Source organism: Numida meleagris, chromosome 6 (assembly GCF_002078875.1).
Source record: "Numida meleagris isolate 19003 breed g44 Domestic line chromosome 6, NumMel1.0, whole genome shotgun sequence".
Taxonomy (NCBI): Eukaryota; Metazoa; Chordata; class Aves; order Galliformes; family Numididae; genus Numida; species Numida meleagris.
The window spans coordinates 45,637,884-45,653,946 of NC_034414.1; the positions used below are offsets into that span (position 1 = coordinate 45,637,884).

The window sequence follows — 16,063 nt, forward strand, 5'->3', positions numbered from 1 at the left end:
CCCGCAGCACCGCGTCCCCGCGGGGTCGGCCACGGCCACGGCCACGTGCGGGGCCGCAGCTCGGGGCCGCAGGAAGGGCCGCGCGGGGCCGGGCCGAGGGCTGCGTGCTGCGCGTCCCGCTCGCCGCATCCCGGCCTCCCACCGAGCTGTCACCTAAACTACATCGCTGAGGGTGCAGCGGGCAGCCTCCCCTCCACGCTGACATTGCCATAAAAGTCAAAAACGCAATTAAGGGAAACCGCGACCCTTACCCGCGAACCTTTATCTCCTTCCAAAGCCCGCAGGACCAGTGGGGAAGCGGGACAGGGGAGCCCAGCGCGTGGCCCAAACACTTCAGAAATACCCCGCCGCCCTCCCCGTCGCCCCCATCTCCCTTCTCCGACCCCCCCCCCACGGCCCGGCCCCGCCGCCATCCCCCCGCCGCTCACCGTTCCTCAGCTCGTGCGTGACGGTGAGCAGCGGCCGCTCGCTGCCCTGCGCCGAGCCCGAGGGGCCCTCCATGTTCTCCCGGGAGGGCGCTCCCCCGCCTCGGCCGCTCCCCGCGGGCGTGTGCGTGGAGGCGGGGGGCGGCACCCGGCGGATTTTATTTCCCGGGGACGCTCCGAGGAGCTGGAGCCATAGGCGCACGGCGAGGGAGGGAACGGAGGGGGCTGCTCTCCCTCCGCCTTGAGGTAGGTGGGGGGGGGGGCCGCGAAGGAAAATAAATAAATAAACCCGACAGCAAACAGTTATTAAAATACGGGGCGGCACACACGTAGGTTGCCCTCCCCCGGCCCTCAGAGCCGGCCTATGTCCTTGCGGCTCCCCTCCCCCTTGCTCCAGCCGCCCAGCGGCAGGGAGCCGAGCCGAGCCGAGCCCGCCCGGGATAGGCTGAGGCGGACGGTGGGGAGGGGGTAAGCGAGCGCCGTGGCCGCTCCTCTCGGCGCCCCCTCCCTGCCCGCCCAGCGCTCATTGGCGCGCGCGCTCGAGAGCGCCAGCGGCTGTTGGACAGAGAACGTTCCGCGCACCGCCCCCCGCCCTTCCGCCGAGCGGCGCCTTCTCTGATTGGCCCAACGGCTGCGCCAATCGCTGGCCCCGCCCCCTCGCTCCCCCCTCGCCATCGCTCTACTCCCTAATCTTGTTTGTAAACATTCCCTCCCGCCTCTCCTGCACCCCCCAACCCGCCCGAGGGCGGGCGTTGCGTCGCCTAGAGGAAAAAAAGGAGCGCGGTGATTGGTAGCTGGGGCTGCCAATCATCTGCCTTCTCCCCGTACTGCGGGTAGGTTCCATAGTATTGGGAAGGGGGGGGGTTCCTTCCCCACTCGTAATGGTGGCGGGGGGATCCGAGCGGCGCCCTGCCGTGCGTGAGGAGGGAGACGGCCTCCCGGCGGCAATGACCGGGGAGCGGAGGCAGAGACAGGGAGGAGCGGCGGAGAGGGCTTCCCGAAGGGCGATGGGCTGTGGCCCCCGACCATTCGGGAGGCGTGTGCGGGCCCACGCGGCACGGCTCGGATCGAGTCAGGTCGCGCTGCCCACCTCCTTGGGCCGGAGCAGAGGGAGAGCAGCCGCCCGCGCGGCACGTCGGTACGTCCCCGGCAGGGGCAGCGCCCCGCACGGTGCGCGCGCACATCGCGCGGGATGCCGCGGCCCCACGACGTGGGAGCGCGTACGGCGCTGAGAGGGTGGGAGGAGGCGGGAAGGAGGGCTGCGGGGCGGACACCGGCACCCGGAGAACGGCTGTGGGCTTGGGCCCACTTGTTTGTTGAGAGGGCTGTTGTTTCCCGGCCTAAAACTGCATACCAGGGTGCAAGTTTGTAATGCCGTGTCATATGCAAGAGCAGCATTCGCACATGAAATCTTAATTCTGGTACAGCAGTCATCAGTGAAATAAAATGTCTTCCTGCCGATCCTTCATTCACGTTCCAGTGTTATATATTTCTTGGTGTGTGCTTGTATGCGTGGATGTATAATGCTTGCGTGTTTGTACGAATCTGTACATTTCCTGAGGCGAGATTGAGTTGAACTCAAGAAGTGAAGTGAAGATACAAAATAAATGGATACAGTTAATTGTTACATTTTTGCATCTTTGTAACTAGTGGCGCCTTCTTAAACCGAGTGGGGTGTCTACTTCTCGAGGAGGGGTAACTACTGCCGATTATTCTTTGTCCCAGCTGTTACGTCTTAGGGACAAGTACAATGTCCTCCAGGGGCTCGGTGCCCTGGAGAGCCCCTGGCAACCTCAACAGAGAGAGACTGAAACCCGACTCCCCTCTGTTCTTTGCTAGCACTAAGTGCGAGGGGAGCTGGCAATGAATGCAACAGTTTCAAATAGTCTCAGTTTCGGATGTTCATAGCTTTACAGACTTCGTCTGCTTACTTACCTCATGCTGAGATATTCTCTTTTCTCTTTCTAAATTTCAAGTTAAATGATTTAGCAACTCTAAAGAGCTAGGTCATAACCCTAACAAATCTAACCGAGGTTAGTAATCCATTATGGTAGCTGCTGACTGTGCTTATAGCAAGACACAGTGCTTGCTCTGTATATTTTCGTTCAGTTCTGTCTGGGCTTGGAAAAGAGTATTGCATGAGCTGAAAGTTTGTTGTTGTCACTGGGAGACCCTCTGATTTGCTTGCACTTTGGCAAAAGCAAAGCCAAATGTTAACATGTGAAGATTTTTATGTTATAGTATCTCCAGTGTTAAAGTTTGTTTTTTTTTTTTTTTTTTTTTTTTTTTTTCAGTAGGATTCTCTTGTTGTACACAGAAACAGCAAAACAGCCCTAGTGAATATTTGAAAACAATCCCACCTCCTGGCATACTTTATGACAGAAGGACTATGCTGACACTGAAATACAAAACCTCTTGTCTATTCCAGAAGTAGAAGAGTATGCTTAAGATTTCATTTCAACTGAATATTTGGGAGAAAGAGATAATAAAACTTGGTCTTGTGCCTGATTTAAGGGTGGACATACTTTCAGTCAAATGGTCTAGGCATAGCAAGCTAGTTTAATTAACACCATCCCTTTTGTCTTTGAGGCAACATCACGTGGTTTTGTGGTTATTTGTAAAAGGAAACAGTTTTTTGACCCTTAAGGGTAGATAGGATTTACAGGAAATATACAGACTCTATCTGTACCAGTAAATGAAGCAGAGCAGGATTTGTTGTCCAGGTGTAAGCGCAAGTGGCATGACATAGCATAGCATAGTTTGCATGTGTACAGCTAAATTATTTACCCTTGAAAACAGGGTGGCCTTTTCCATACTGCCTGCTGGATTTAGACAGATTCTAAATAGTTACTGAGCCATGCTGACCCCCAGCTTGTATGAGGACGTTGACTCAGAGAATACTCGTCAGGGGCCCAGCTGTGCCATGCCAGCAGTCAGAAGTGTGGGCAGTTGTGTGCCAGCCCTCAGATTCTGCCTTTGTCCCATTAAAATCACCAGCATAGAGAGTCAGAGTCAGATGAGGGAGGAAATCGGCTTGAGCCTGCAGCTGAAGCAGGCATGTGAAAGAACAGAGACAATGATGGGCTATAGACCCACAGGGAATACGGAATGGTCCATAACAGATTTCTTTATAGTCTGACAAAGTAAAACCACCCTTGCTATGCAAACTGTGCTTTTATAAATGCCACTATGAGTGCAGTTTAACTGACTGAAAACGTTATTTGCATTTTAAATAACCATTTAGGTGTGTGCAATGATACTGAACAAAAAATACTATTTGGCATAATGGTGTTTTTAATACACTGCCTCTCTAGTGTTAAAAGGCAAAGAAATATTTGATGTAAATACAATTGAAGACTACAAGGTAATGAGAAGTGTTTTACAGTATTTTCAAGCCAAGCCGATATTCTTGTGTACAATAAGAGCAACCTGACAGATCAATCAACCAACAGTTCAGTGTTTGGGTTGAGCATGTGCTGCGAGTTTGGGAACATGGAATAATAGAGTTCTAAAGATAGATGTCCCTTTCCTACCCCACAATACAACTGTTCAAAAAATATGTATATTCACTTGCCATTCCTAATTGTGAAAGGAGAGAGGAAAAAATGTTGTGGGAAATACCCACATCACACAAAGATATAATTGAACAGTTTTTTAAAAGTGTCACATTTCCTTTTTGGTTCTGAAAGAGGTGGTATGCCAAGCTGCTTTCAGAGCTGAGGTGAAATTGAAATGCTCAGTATACAGTCTTCTGGGAGGAAATGAGAGAGAAAGAGAGAAGAAAATGAGTGCTGTATCTGCCTACTTCCAGGGTGTCACTGCTTTATGGTATCAAGGTACTTGATTTACTAATTTTCTGAAGTGGAACTGCGTATGAAAACAGTAGTTTATATGATGTTAAGAAGGCATCTAGCACTTTCTTGTGGTCATTCTATTGTTACGAATCTAGGTGCTATTTTCAAAGTATAGATGTTGGAAAGCTGGATATGAAGTGTTTCCCTTAATCAGTCCACTGAGAATATGTGCACAGCAAAGGAAACAGAGGATCACATTTTGGAAAGCAAGAAATAAATTTAAGGAAGGACTCCCCATGAAAGACAGCCATAACATGAAACAGACTTTGGGTGAAATTCTAGTAAGGTAATAGTACTAATTTGTAGTTTTATCTCTATTTAAGCGCTCTGCTGTTGTTTTAAATCTGCAATTGAACTTTTGTGCTTGATAGCTGACAAAAAGAGTAGGTTAATTTGCTGTTTAAAGCATTTTTGTATGAAACTGCTCTGGCCAACAGTTTTATGTAAAACCACTTAATATCATACCATGAAAGGAGAAGTTATGCTAAGCATCCAAGCCCAATCTTTCTTTTAACGGAAGTGGTACAGCTTTGTCAGGAAATGGATTGTTTCTTTAAAGAGTGAATGATAAGTGATGAAGATATATCACTGTTTCTAGGGTCATATCTCGGCATCAAAATGTATTTCTATGATTAAACTTAAGTCCTTCTTCAGTTAGCATTCATTTCTCCACTGAAAATTCATTTATCTTTTTTCTTCAGTTACAATACATCTACTGTTCCTAGCAACAGTTTCAAAAAATTGTTAAGAATGCTTATAAAAGAGAAATAATTAAAAATATGTTACATTATTTACTTTCTGATGTGGAAAAGAAAAATTAATGAAGACTATTTAAAAATGCAACACTATATTAAAACATAAGTAGAAGGTTGTTTCAATTTCTCATCTGCTTAAATGCTTAAGCTAGATAGGGATAGAATTTCTGGTTAATACAAAAAATTGGTTTTTGAGTCGTAATCCTCACTCACAATTTTAAATTATTTTCAAATTTGTCATAAAAACCATTAAACTTCTGAGTAATACTGACTGCAGTGTAATTAAACTCAAAATCCTTTTCAGAAGACTCATATGTGAATTCTTATCATTTGAAAACTGACTGCAAATCTTGGAGATGGGGAATTAAAAAAGGAGAAGCTTATCAACATGATCTGAAAGCTCCAGATGAGGAAATTAAAACTTTTAACTCAGCACAGAGACCACAAGTACATCTTGATAGTTGCAGAGGCCACACATCTGCTCTCCACCCCCAAAAAAGGAAGCAAAAACATGAGGGGGAAAAATAAGTGAGTAACAGGCAAAGCTTAAAGGTATGCACTGTAGTTCTTAAAGAGATCATACCAAAAAGGAGACAGTGAGGGAAGGTGCTGCTTACTGAAGAGGGAAAGGCAGTTATGTAAAGCGTAAATGAAAACTAATAATATAATTTCCACCTTTTTTTTTTCTGCTTACATATTTAAGGATATTACATCTGTTAAATTACCATAGAACAAAAAAGAGATTAATTGACCAGTATTGCAGAGATTCCGTAATTTCTTTTTCCTTTACCTTGACAAAAGTTTTATGGTTATTGATTCTGAAACTACTCTTTAGTAGATTAAAAAATTTGAAAAGATAAGATTCTCCTTTTAACTGAAATAGCAGAGATGGCTAAATAAAGAGAACTATATTCCAGAGTCAGGTGGTTTGGAAATAACTTGTACTAGAGCTACTGGGCTCTTCAGAAAAAGATAAAAAAAACTCCTACTAGTTTCAAGTGTTGTACTAGATAACTGGAGAGCAACTCTCAGCCTGGTGTAATATATTATAGTATAATATAATATGATATTATATGATTTAAGATAAGCAGCATTAAGCTAAAAAAAAAAAAAACTCTTCAAAAGGCACAGGAAAGTGTTTTAAGGAAAGATTTGAGAGATAATTGTTAGTTTTACAAAAACTACAAAAAAATTAAAATTGATTATAAAAACAGCTGATAGATATGATTCTAAGAGTACACAGCAGATATGAAATACTACTGTGAATAATCAGGTGATAAATATCAATAATAATAAATCAGAAATTTTCAGTAGCCTTACAAAAAATCTAAATAATCTTAAAAAAAAAGGAGAGAGTGAAGAATTGTTTCCTATTATCTCCTGCATGGAATGCTGTCTTTTCTATTGGATCTGTCACTATTTTGTGTTCAAACCCAGAATGTGAAGCACAAGTCACCCTACATCACATTATCCAGTGAAATATTTGCTATGGGCAGGGGTCATTAATCACACACTAGCAGTTCTTTGAGTTTTCAGTAATTCATGTGCAGCCACACTTGCATTTTTCACAGGTAGAAGGCTTACAGGGAAGTGTTGCTGATTTAGAGATGATAGAACTGCCAGTTTCAATCACAGAATCACCAAGGTTGGAAAAGACCTCTAAGATCATCCAGTTCAGCCATCCACTTATCACCAATATTTCCCCACTACACCACATCCCTTAGTACACCATCTCAACACTTCTTGAACACCTCCAGGGACAGCAACACAACCACCTCCCTGGGCAGCCCATTCCAGTGCCTGACCACTCTTTCAGAGAATAAATTCCTCCTAACATTCAATCTGAATCTCCCCTGGGCATCCAACCTGAATACTCCTCTTTTCTGATGTAAGCTGTTACAGTCTTTTGAAAGAACATCAAAATTCCTGTTGGGCAGAAGGTATCTCACACTCCTTTTGTGTGAGATCCTTGTAGACAAGGATCCTTGTATTTTCTCTGAATTATTAACCTTCTGTTCACAAAAATGTCCATACAAAAAATTTTCCTTTTGCTGTCATTTAGAAGATCTGTCTAAAAGTGAGGTTTGGCATCTTTTTACTTATAACAAGTCACATTCAAATATACTTTTCTGTTGTGACTGCCTGTTAGCATATTGATAGGTAACATTATAGCCATACAAATTACTGACACTGTAAATAACTCTGAGCAACTTCAGTACCCTAACCTCCTAGCATTTTCAAAGAATTACTGAAGATTTACACTGATACAAAGTCTTTCTCCATTTTCAAAAGAACACATTCCTATTCAGCCAGATTTTATCACATGAAATCCAATTATGTTATTACAGAAACTCTGGAGTAAGTCGTTCGTTTCTTGTCACACCCAATATTGCCTTCCTACAACTCTAGTGAGATGCAGTGGATGTTTGCGTTTTCAAAGTGTGAGGTCAAATGAGATGACCTCCAACAATTGTTAGTATTTTATTATCTCTTACTCTCTTTGCGATAAACAATGAAGATAGGGTATAACTTGGATTTAACCACTCGTTCTTTGAGCAACACACATTTGCATTGTGCCGTTATGATGTCTTCCCATCCAAACATTTGTTTTGAGCAGGTAGTGAGATGCAGTATTTTCCTAATTTTTTGGATAATAAATTGGTAAAACTGTTCCCCTATGTGACAGTGTTTCTCTTTAGAAAACTGTGATTGAAGACAGTGCACAAGTATGAGATATTCATTTGCTTCATACATTAGACAAAAATACTTTCTGTTTGCAAGTATTAACACAACAGAATTATAGATTTCTTTGAAATGGACATGAACCCACAAAGTTCACTGCAGTCGTGGAGTGCTATCCTTTGTTATAGGGAGGAGATGAAGGAGATCTCTGCAAAAATCATGAATCCCTCCCTTTTGACAAACAGAGCATTAATCCCTTATTAAATCTTGTGTTTCAGGCCAAACCAGTCTAGTGCTTTCTGCAGCCTTTTATGAATCCTTTCTGACTTCAGAGAGCCCATGAAAAAGTTATCATTCCTTCTCAAAAGCAACAGTTGCTTAATCTTCCCAGTGCCTCTCTTTCACTGCATTCTCGCCCCACCCGCACAAGCCCAGGGAAGCAGACTTATTCTCCCCCTGCTCCCAGAGACTTCCTGCTTCTGCTACTGTTGCAGCAACATTTGTCTTCAATTGCAGATTCAAGGACGTTATTGTCATAGTTCCAGGTGATTCTGGACATTGCCACTGGTTTCTTCCTATTAATGCTGTTACCTGCCTGGGTTGGAGCTTCATAGTGCATCCATCCTCTTACTGTAGATGAAGCTTTGGGCTACAGTGATCTGTTTCAGTTCCAGTTATTTGGTTGGTCTGTGGTTTTGTAAACTTCATTCCTGTTGAGATTATTAAAAGTGACAAATAGAGAAATCATACAGTGTTATTAAAACAGAACCCTCTCATGAATAACAGTAAACCCAAAACATTTAAAGAAAGTCTGGCTATCCATCTTACTTAAAATCCTACTACCACATGTCAACAGAACATTAATTGCTTATTGTTGGCTGTTTACTTGAGAGAGGCTTTTCTCTGGTCTTTCCAGTTTGATTGTTTGTCCTGCATCTAGCTATTAAGTCCATATATTCATGCGATAAATATCTCAGCATTCAAGTTACTTACAATGTTCATAAACAATATTCATAAACAAAGAAGCCACACATCTATTCAAATTTACTTTAAAAATCTAAAGAAATAATTCTAAATCTTATTTTCTGTATGGTATTATATGACAGATATTATTTTCAGCAAAACTTTCAGTGTAGAACTGAAAATGTAAGCTTATGGCTGTAGTCATAGGACAAAGGTTCGGTGCACGTAAGTGATTACGTCACCCTGCAGTAATGCTGAAGAGCTCTAGCTAAGAGCCCTACCTATAGACTGGCACTCCTTTGTGCTAAGTAAAAAAGACGTTGCCCCATATTTCTCATTAATGTAGTATGATGAAAGTCCTTAAAGCACTTAACACTGGGAAAATAGATTCTTTCACTGAATCTGATAGTTACTACTTAAGGCCAAATATTAATTCTCTATCAAAAGTGCATGTCTATTAGGAACTAAATGATCCATCTATAAGCATAGAATCATAAACTCACCAAGGCTGGAAAAGTCCTCCAAGATCATCCAGTCCAACAGGCCACCTATCAGCAATATTTCCCACTAAGCCATGTCCCTCAGTACAACGTCTAAACATTTCTTGAACACCTCCAGGGTCAGTGACTCCACCACCTCCCTGGGCAGCCCATTCCAGTGCATGATCACTCTTTCATGGTATAGTCTGTATTACAGTTTATTTATAAGAAAGACAATTGAGATGTGTGGGTTCTGAATTCAAGGTGACTGAATTTAGTTGCATTTTTGTTAATACTCTTAGCTATTTTTAATATATATAGATTATATCCTAAACAATGCCTGCTTAATATATGTTGTTTTGCTCACTTCCTTTTGTGTTTTAATAACTATAGAAAAGTCATACCATTCCTTGAACTTTAAGATATTCATTTTAAAGTGTCTTGAAATAGTAGTCTTGAAATAACTCTCTTTAATTGAGAACAGTTTGCTTTTATGTGATCAACCATGGAATGAATGCATACATACGTGTGTTTATATACTCATACATGTATATATGTGTGCATACATATGTACAAATATATATACGCGTTAAGACATTTTTTCTATTGAGAGTTTGAAACCAAGTACAGACAGTAGCAGTTTCCTCCTTCAAAAGGAATGGAAAATATTCTGTAATATTTTCCAGACCGAGGTTGGACCTACTCAGAATGCTTAGTGATTTAACTTTCCAGTAACTGAAAAGAAATAGCATGTTTTTTATTTGATTGTTAACTTTTATATATGGATACATATACTTTCTATACCTTTTGGTAAATGGTATTTTGTATGTAAAATATAAATACATACAGTGTATGATTCTGCAATACTAATTATAAATTTCTATTGAGGGTTTGATCTCATCCCATACACATGTATTTATAAAAACGATATAATATATTGCTTGTGTCTTTTGTCTTTAAATTAACTTTTCTCCCCTGGCATATCTTTTTTTTGACTCAAATTTGTGTACAGTATATGGCTTGTTTGCAAAAACATACATAGATGAAATATAACACAGTAAACGCTTAAGCACATCATCCGTCCTTGAACTGAATAGGACTACTTACCATTATTACTTATATTCACAGAATTAGTATAGATTTGAGTCCTTACACTGTAACCGGAGAAACAAGGTTTTATGCAGACAACCTTAGCCTAACCTGTTAACAAAACCCAAAATAAATAAGTAAATAAGTAGTAATAGCTTAAATTTTGTTCTGTCCTCCTTCTATACAAAATACAGAATCAAGTCACTATTAAAAAATTTAATTTTGGAACTAGAACATAGTAAGAGAAACCCTCTGTAGTTCAGGTCTTTTAAAAATGTAAAATGAGGCTATAGATGCATGAGGCATTTTCAGCGATTAGTTTCTTACTCTGTAGTAATGAACATCAAAATGATGACATTAACATCTCTTTCAAGTCAGCTAAGTGGTACTGCAGCATTATGAATCATCTCTTTAACACCGAGCTGCTTTTTAAAAATACAGTTTTGTGGTGATAAAAGGTTTGAAGGTGACAAGCCTGCAGATCTTATTCTACTTACCCACAGAACATAGGGAAAACTTCACTTCAAAACCACCTTTCTCATAGACAGTACTCACCACTGCAGCTATAGAGGGTGCCAGTCTCTACTTCATCAAGCAGAATCCTGGTGGACAAGCACAGTGGCCCAGTGGGAAGATTACATCATATGCAAGTCTTGAATGACTGCTCCAAGTTATGGAGAGAACAAATGGAGGCACGGAGGAAATTTCTGATGCCTGCTCTGCAGTACCAACACGCTACTTGCAGAATCTCTTTTCCCACAATCAATGTGGTTGCCATTAATGATAAAACTAGCTAATTCCTGACTCCTACAGATGAGTGGGCAATCAGGCAGTGTAGCAAAACATTTGCTTGATTGAACTGCCATGCCCTCCAGATTTTCTATCCACCATGATATTGAAAAGCAGAGGTCCTCACACGTTCACTTGCCGTAGTTTCATACTGTCTCTATATAAGTATGGGGAGAAAAGGTATGGATGAGGTACAGATCTTCATTTGGGTCCCACCACAAGGGACTTTAACTGTGTTATTCAGGATTATAATTAACTAATCCTGCAAGTTCTTATTCACAAGTGCAAGGATTTGTGGGCTCTGTCTTGCCGTCTATCAGTATGTAGAAGTACATAACATCTGTGGTTTCAGAGCTTGGGCATCATCACAGGGAACCAACTAGCTCCCTTTTATTTATGGCAAATGTGGTCATTTCCAGCCTCAGAGAACATGCTTCCTTGTTGATACTGCTGCTTATCACGATTACTTTTCATCATGCTGCCCTACTAAGTCAGTGTTTGTCAGTCAGGCTACGAGCAGGTAGAACATAAATGTGTCTGCAGGCTCCTGGCTGCACCAAACAGACCATCAAGGGCAGTTTCCAAATCACCGTGGCAGACATAGTTGGGAAATAGTACTATAGTTATCAGGTATGCGATAATGAAAACACAGTAATGCAGCCATAACTTGTCTGAAACTTCATGGAGCCTTTCCAGTTGGAATGTGTGCTGCAGAACAAAGCTGCCCAGGCATCCTTGATAATGCAAACTGCCATTTATTATGTGGGCAGTGTGGATCCTCCAAGACAAAGTAGCACTCCAAATGCATACCATTTGCCATCACATAGAACAGTTGCTGACAGCACTTCATCTGCAGTTCCTCCTGGAAGCTGCCATGAGATACTATTGCACGGCCTGCCACTGTCTGACCTGGTTATCCAAATGGCATTGTTTAAGCCAGGAGTTCCACGTGGGAAATTATGTTTTGTCCTTTTGGGCTGTTCACAATACTTCTTGGTCTAATAGTTTAAGGAATCAAGTCAAACGAACAACTGATGTCAGTATCTCTCCATCAAAGATATTTGTGGAGGCAAAAATGTTTATACCTGGTGGTATTTGGAAAGGTAAAATTCACTGGAGAGTCCCCAGATCCAGCCTATTGAGACACGTGCATTTCAAAAAGGCTCTCTTTATGTGAATACCTAGGCTACCTTTAATCACCATATCTGAGAAGTTCTTGGTGAGGAGCTAGAGAAGCAGTGACTTCACAGCTGCCAGTAGACATATGTGAAATGGCATAATCCTGGGGGTAATGTGAATGACCTGTACAGCAGGAGCATAGCATTTTTTGGGGCGAGAATGATACTATTTTTAGGGTGTGTAAGGAGCAGAACATCACTCACCTACTTACACCTGGATGGAATTCTTAGGAAGGAACAGGCATGCTGTCAGTGCTGTGATCATGCATGACATGACTGGGTGTAACCTAGGCGGTGGCATATTTTATTATCAAGATAAGCACCTATGACTGCTGCTTTGCAAACAAAGCAACACAAGTCACTGTACTTTGCCCTGTGGACTTCCATTTTCATTCCACATGTGTAAGACTGGAAAAAAAATTTCCTCACCTCAGGAATTTTTACCCAGCTGATGCTCCTTGCCTTGGTTCCAACAACCAGCATTCTGCTGGTTAGTGGAGAAGCTGGGGCAAAAGGCTGGCATTTATGGTCATTGAGGACAGCCCTCCTGTGTCCTCAAGTTGCCTCAGCACCAGAAGAGGCCTGGATGAGGAACTCATGACTGGACTCAGCCTAGAGAATCGTGGAGCAATTTTGAACCTCTTCTGTAGCTCAGTGTAAACTGGGCAACTATATTTAAATTCCACCCTCAAGTGTTTCTGGTTTGTTTGGTTTTTTTTTTGTTGTTGTTGTTGTTTTTTTTCCCCATTTGTTGAAGTTGAATAAGCACTTCATGTCATCTTAAATGAAAACAACTTCTGGTAGATCACTTGCTCTCTCTTCTTACTACAGCTGGTAAGTATACCTGTCAGCAAAGTCAAAGGCATGAAAGTGGTGTTTTTAAATCTTGGTAAAGGTTCTTGCCTTCTTCTATGTGCATGTTTTATCTTGCTAAAGCTGCATATAAATGAGGTGGCTCTTCCAGTGCTTGCTGGTCGTGTGGTTATGTAGGATGGTGCGGGAGGTATGCAGGAACTAGATATGATCCAAGGAGTTAGAAGGGTGTATGAAGCCATGAGGAGGATATAAAAGCCTAAACAGCTCCAATCTTGTGTAGGTTGTGTCCACACAGGGGTAGGGCCTGAACTCTAGTCTCTGGAGAACTGGTCTCTATGGAACAGCTCAGGGCCTGAACTTTTCTCTAGTCTCTCCTCAGATTTCTCCACATCAGAAACAATTTATTTTGTCCCAGAGCAGAAGCAAATTGTAAAATAATATAAACGTAGTGGAATTTCAAGGAACATGCTGTACAAGATGTGTCACACTAACATACACTGCTGTCTGACATGGCTGCTTTGGAACTGATGATTGCTTTCTTGTTGCTTGTTCTTAATATGCTGGGAGAAACTAAACATTGTGTGTCTTTTTTTTAGCAAGTAAACAATATCGAATCAAGGATGCACTGATTCTCTTACCAGTTGCTTATCTTGACACTATCTGCAGGATCGTGAGTATAGGCCAACTGCTTTAGGCAGCAGAGAGAACACTAATGGAAACTCATTTAAATTTCTATTTGTGGTGCTTATTTAAGGTTCCTGAAGTTCAAAGCCAAATACCTTGTTTTTCAAATGTAAAGTTAAATCTTAATTTGCTAGATGAACCACTGTCTGAAAATACACAAAGCATTTCCTCTTTGAAATTATACATGGTGCTTTGAAATTATTCAAAGCAGATGAGGATCATTAACGGGATCTTCAGAAAAAGCATTACAAATATAATTGTGAGACCTGTTTGGAAAATGAGATAGAATAAAATTTCAGAGAAGTTTGTGTGCTTTTCACAGAAGTCTTTTGGCAGAATTTCAAATGAGCTTGATAATTAAGCAGCAGGTCTTTTAAAACCATGTTTACATTAAGAAACCTCTGTAACCATATTCATAGTAGGGCAAGGCATAGTACACAAAGGGTTTTTATAGGTTATAATTAGTTTAGGTTACTTTCCATTATGTATGAGCAAAGGCAGCCCATGTGCAGGCTCATGTTTCAAGTCACCCTGCTGTTGCTGTTACTGCAACTGTTACTGTTACTGTTAGCTTTGGGAAAGTTACCTGCATGACAATATCTAAAAAACCTACCCAACAGCGTTACGTAGTGATCTCTGCACTTTTTTGTCCAGTGAACCTGTACATGTCATCACCCATTCTTATTATCAAATTTTAAATTGAAAATAGGATGAAAGCTACAGGAAAAAATGCAAGATTATATTCCATAAGAGACTTTGGCTTTTTTGCAAGCTCTGAAAAATTAGTGTATTATACCATATTCTTATGTATACCAATACCACTGAAAAAAACAGACCAGTAACATTAGAAACTGTTAGAAACTTCTTTCCAGCCTTCAAATTGACTCATATGTTACTGCTATCAGCAGTGCATTTTACAGGCTGTTGATTCTCAGGTGATTCATTTTTAAAACTACAGAGATACCATAAGTATATTTTATTTCATAAGTTTTCTTGACACTTGTGAAGGCGAAACAGCCACACCGATGCTTCTGAAGAATATATTAATCCTTTTTTTTTATTATATATATATTTTTTCATTTTTATCTGGTGTAGTTTAGCACAGCTGTATGGACACACTCACTGCATCTCAAAATGGAATATTTCTGGCACTTAAATGATATGTTCCAGTTTTTCTGGGTAATGAGTAATTTACAGTGTGGGTCTTGAAAGAATCTATACTCCTATTTAAATATCTGCAAAATTTACAAATTCACTTTCTTATTTTAAAAACTCTAAGTTAATACAAAATCCATCGCTTACCATGCTTCCTTTTTCAGGGTGTCAAAAGTGATTATACTTGACAGATTATAAAAATGCTTTACAAACTATAGCTTGGTCAACAATTTAATGTGAAGACAGAAAACTTTGCAAGGATATTTGGTTGTTCTGCTGTCAAAAATTAATGAGATGCAAGGGAGGAAATAGAAAAAACTATGCTTAATCCAACCCTATCATCTGTAATATTAATAGAGCATATACATATATACATATTGATGCTGATACTGAGATTCAGTGGAGTCTGCATCTTAAAAGTGTACAAAAGCAGTTGTGTATTTATTGTTTTTTTTTTTTAATTTATGAAATTAGATTACATTATTTCAGAACAAGAATATGAAAAGTGAGTTTAAGGATGAAAACAGAGAGAGTTTGAGGAGCAGCTGAGAAAAACAGCAAGGATGTAAATTTAAAAGAGCCAGTGAAAGAAGACAAAGCATTGAAATTCTGATGTTGCTGAAGGAAGCAAGCTCTAGGAAGGTCAGCCCAGCTTAGAGTTGTGAGATAGAGGTCTGAGCTCAGGGAGGAAAAAGGCAGAGAGAGGCACCTTGTAGACGAAAGAAAGAAGGAGGAAATAAGAAAGGCCAGGATGTGCACACAGTAGAGTGGCACAAGGAGATTACTCTGTCCATCAAACAGGGCATGTGAAAGAGAAAACAACCTCACTATTAAATCCAGTTCATAACTGTATTTTTCTTGCTTTATGTTGGGTTGGAAATCATTTGGCAAAGATAGGTTGATGTTGGTAACTTTTTCTAAGTATAGGTGGAGAATACTTAACCCTTACCTTGGTACACAGTAACTAACTTTGTTACTAGATGAGTGTCATGGTTTTATGATTTTCGGTTATTGGTATTCCACATCATAACATCATGTAATGAATGTACCTGGTTCTCAGAAGAGAAGGACTACTACATTTCCCACGGTACTTTGCTCTTCTGTTACCATTTTCCAGCCGGAGGGAAAAGATAAAAGCTCGCAGTATAAAAACTTGCAGATCACGAGACCTCGTCCCTTTTTCCGCCCGTCTCT

At 41.0% G+C, this 16,063-nt stretch overlaps 2 protein-coding genes across 11 annotated transcripts in view; one reads left to right on the forward strand and one right to left on the reverse strand.

Moving 5' to 3' along the window:
- The window catches only part of RPS6KA5 (ribosomal protein S6 kinase A5), a 77,455-nt gene extending 76,801 nt beyond the window's left edge, over window positions 1-654 (reverse strand). The window contains exon 1 of the mRNA XM_021403949.1: window positions 429-654. Within this exon, the coding sequence (XP_021259624.1) occupies window positions 429-501 (73 nt within the window). The 5' untranslated portion in view covers window positions 502-654. The remainder of the gene's footprint in view (window positions 1-428) is intronic.
- Window positions 556-16,063, forward strand: part of C6H14orf159 (chromosome 6 C14orf159 homolog) — a 42,989-nt gene continuing 27,481 nt past the window's right edge. For 3 of the 10 annotated variants that reach the window (XM_021403953.1, XM_021403957.1, XM_021403961.1), the window contains exon 1: window positions 1,236-1,563. The gene's annotated coding sequence lies outside the window, so the exon portion shown is untranslated. Of the gene's footprint in view, window positions 672-1,123; window positions 1,564-4,085; window positions 4,262-16,063 lie in introns of those variants that run through there. The other 7 variants (XM_021403952.1, XM_021403960.1, XM_021403956.1 and 4 more) reach the window with 6 other exon arrangements.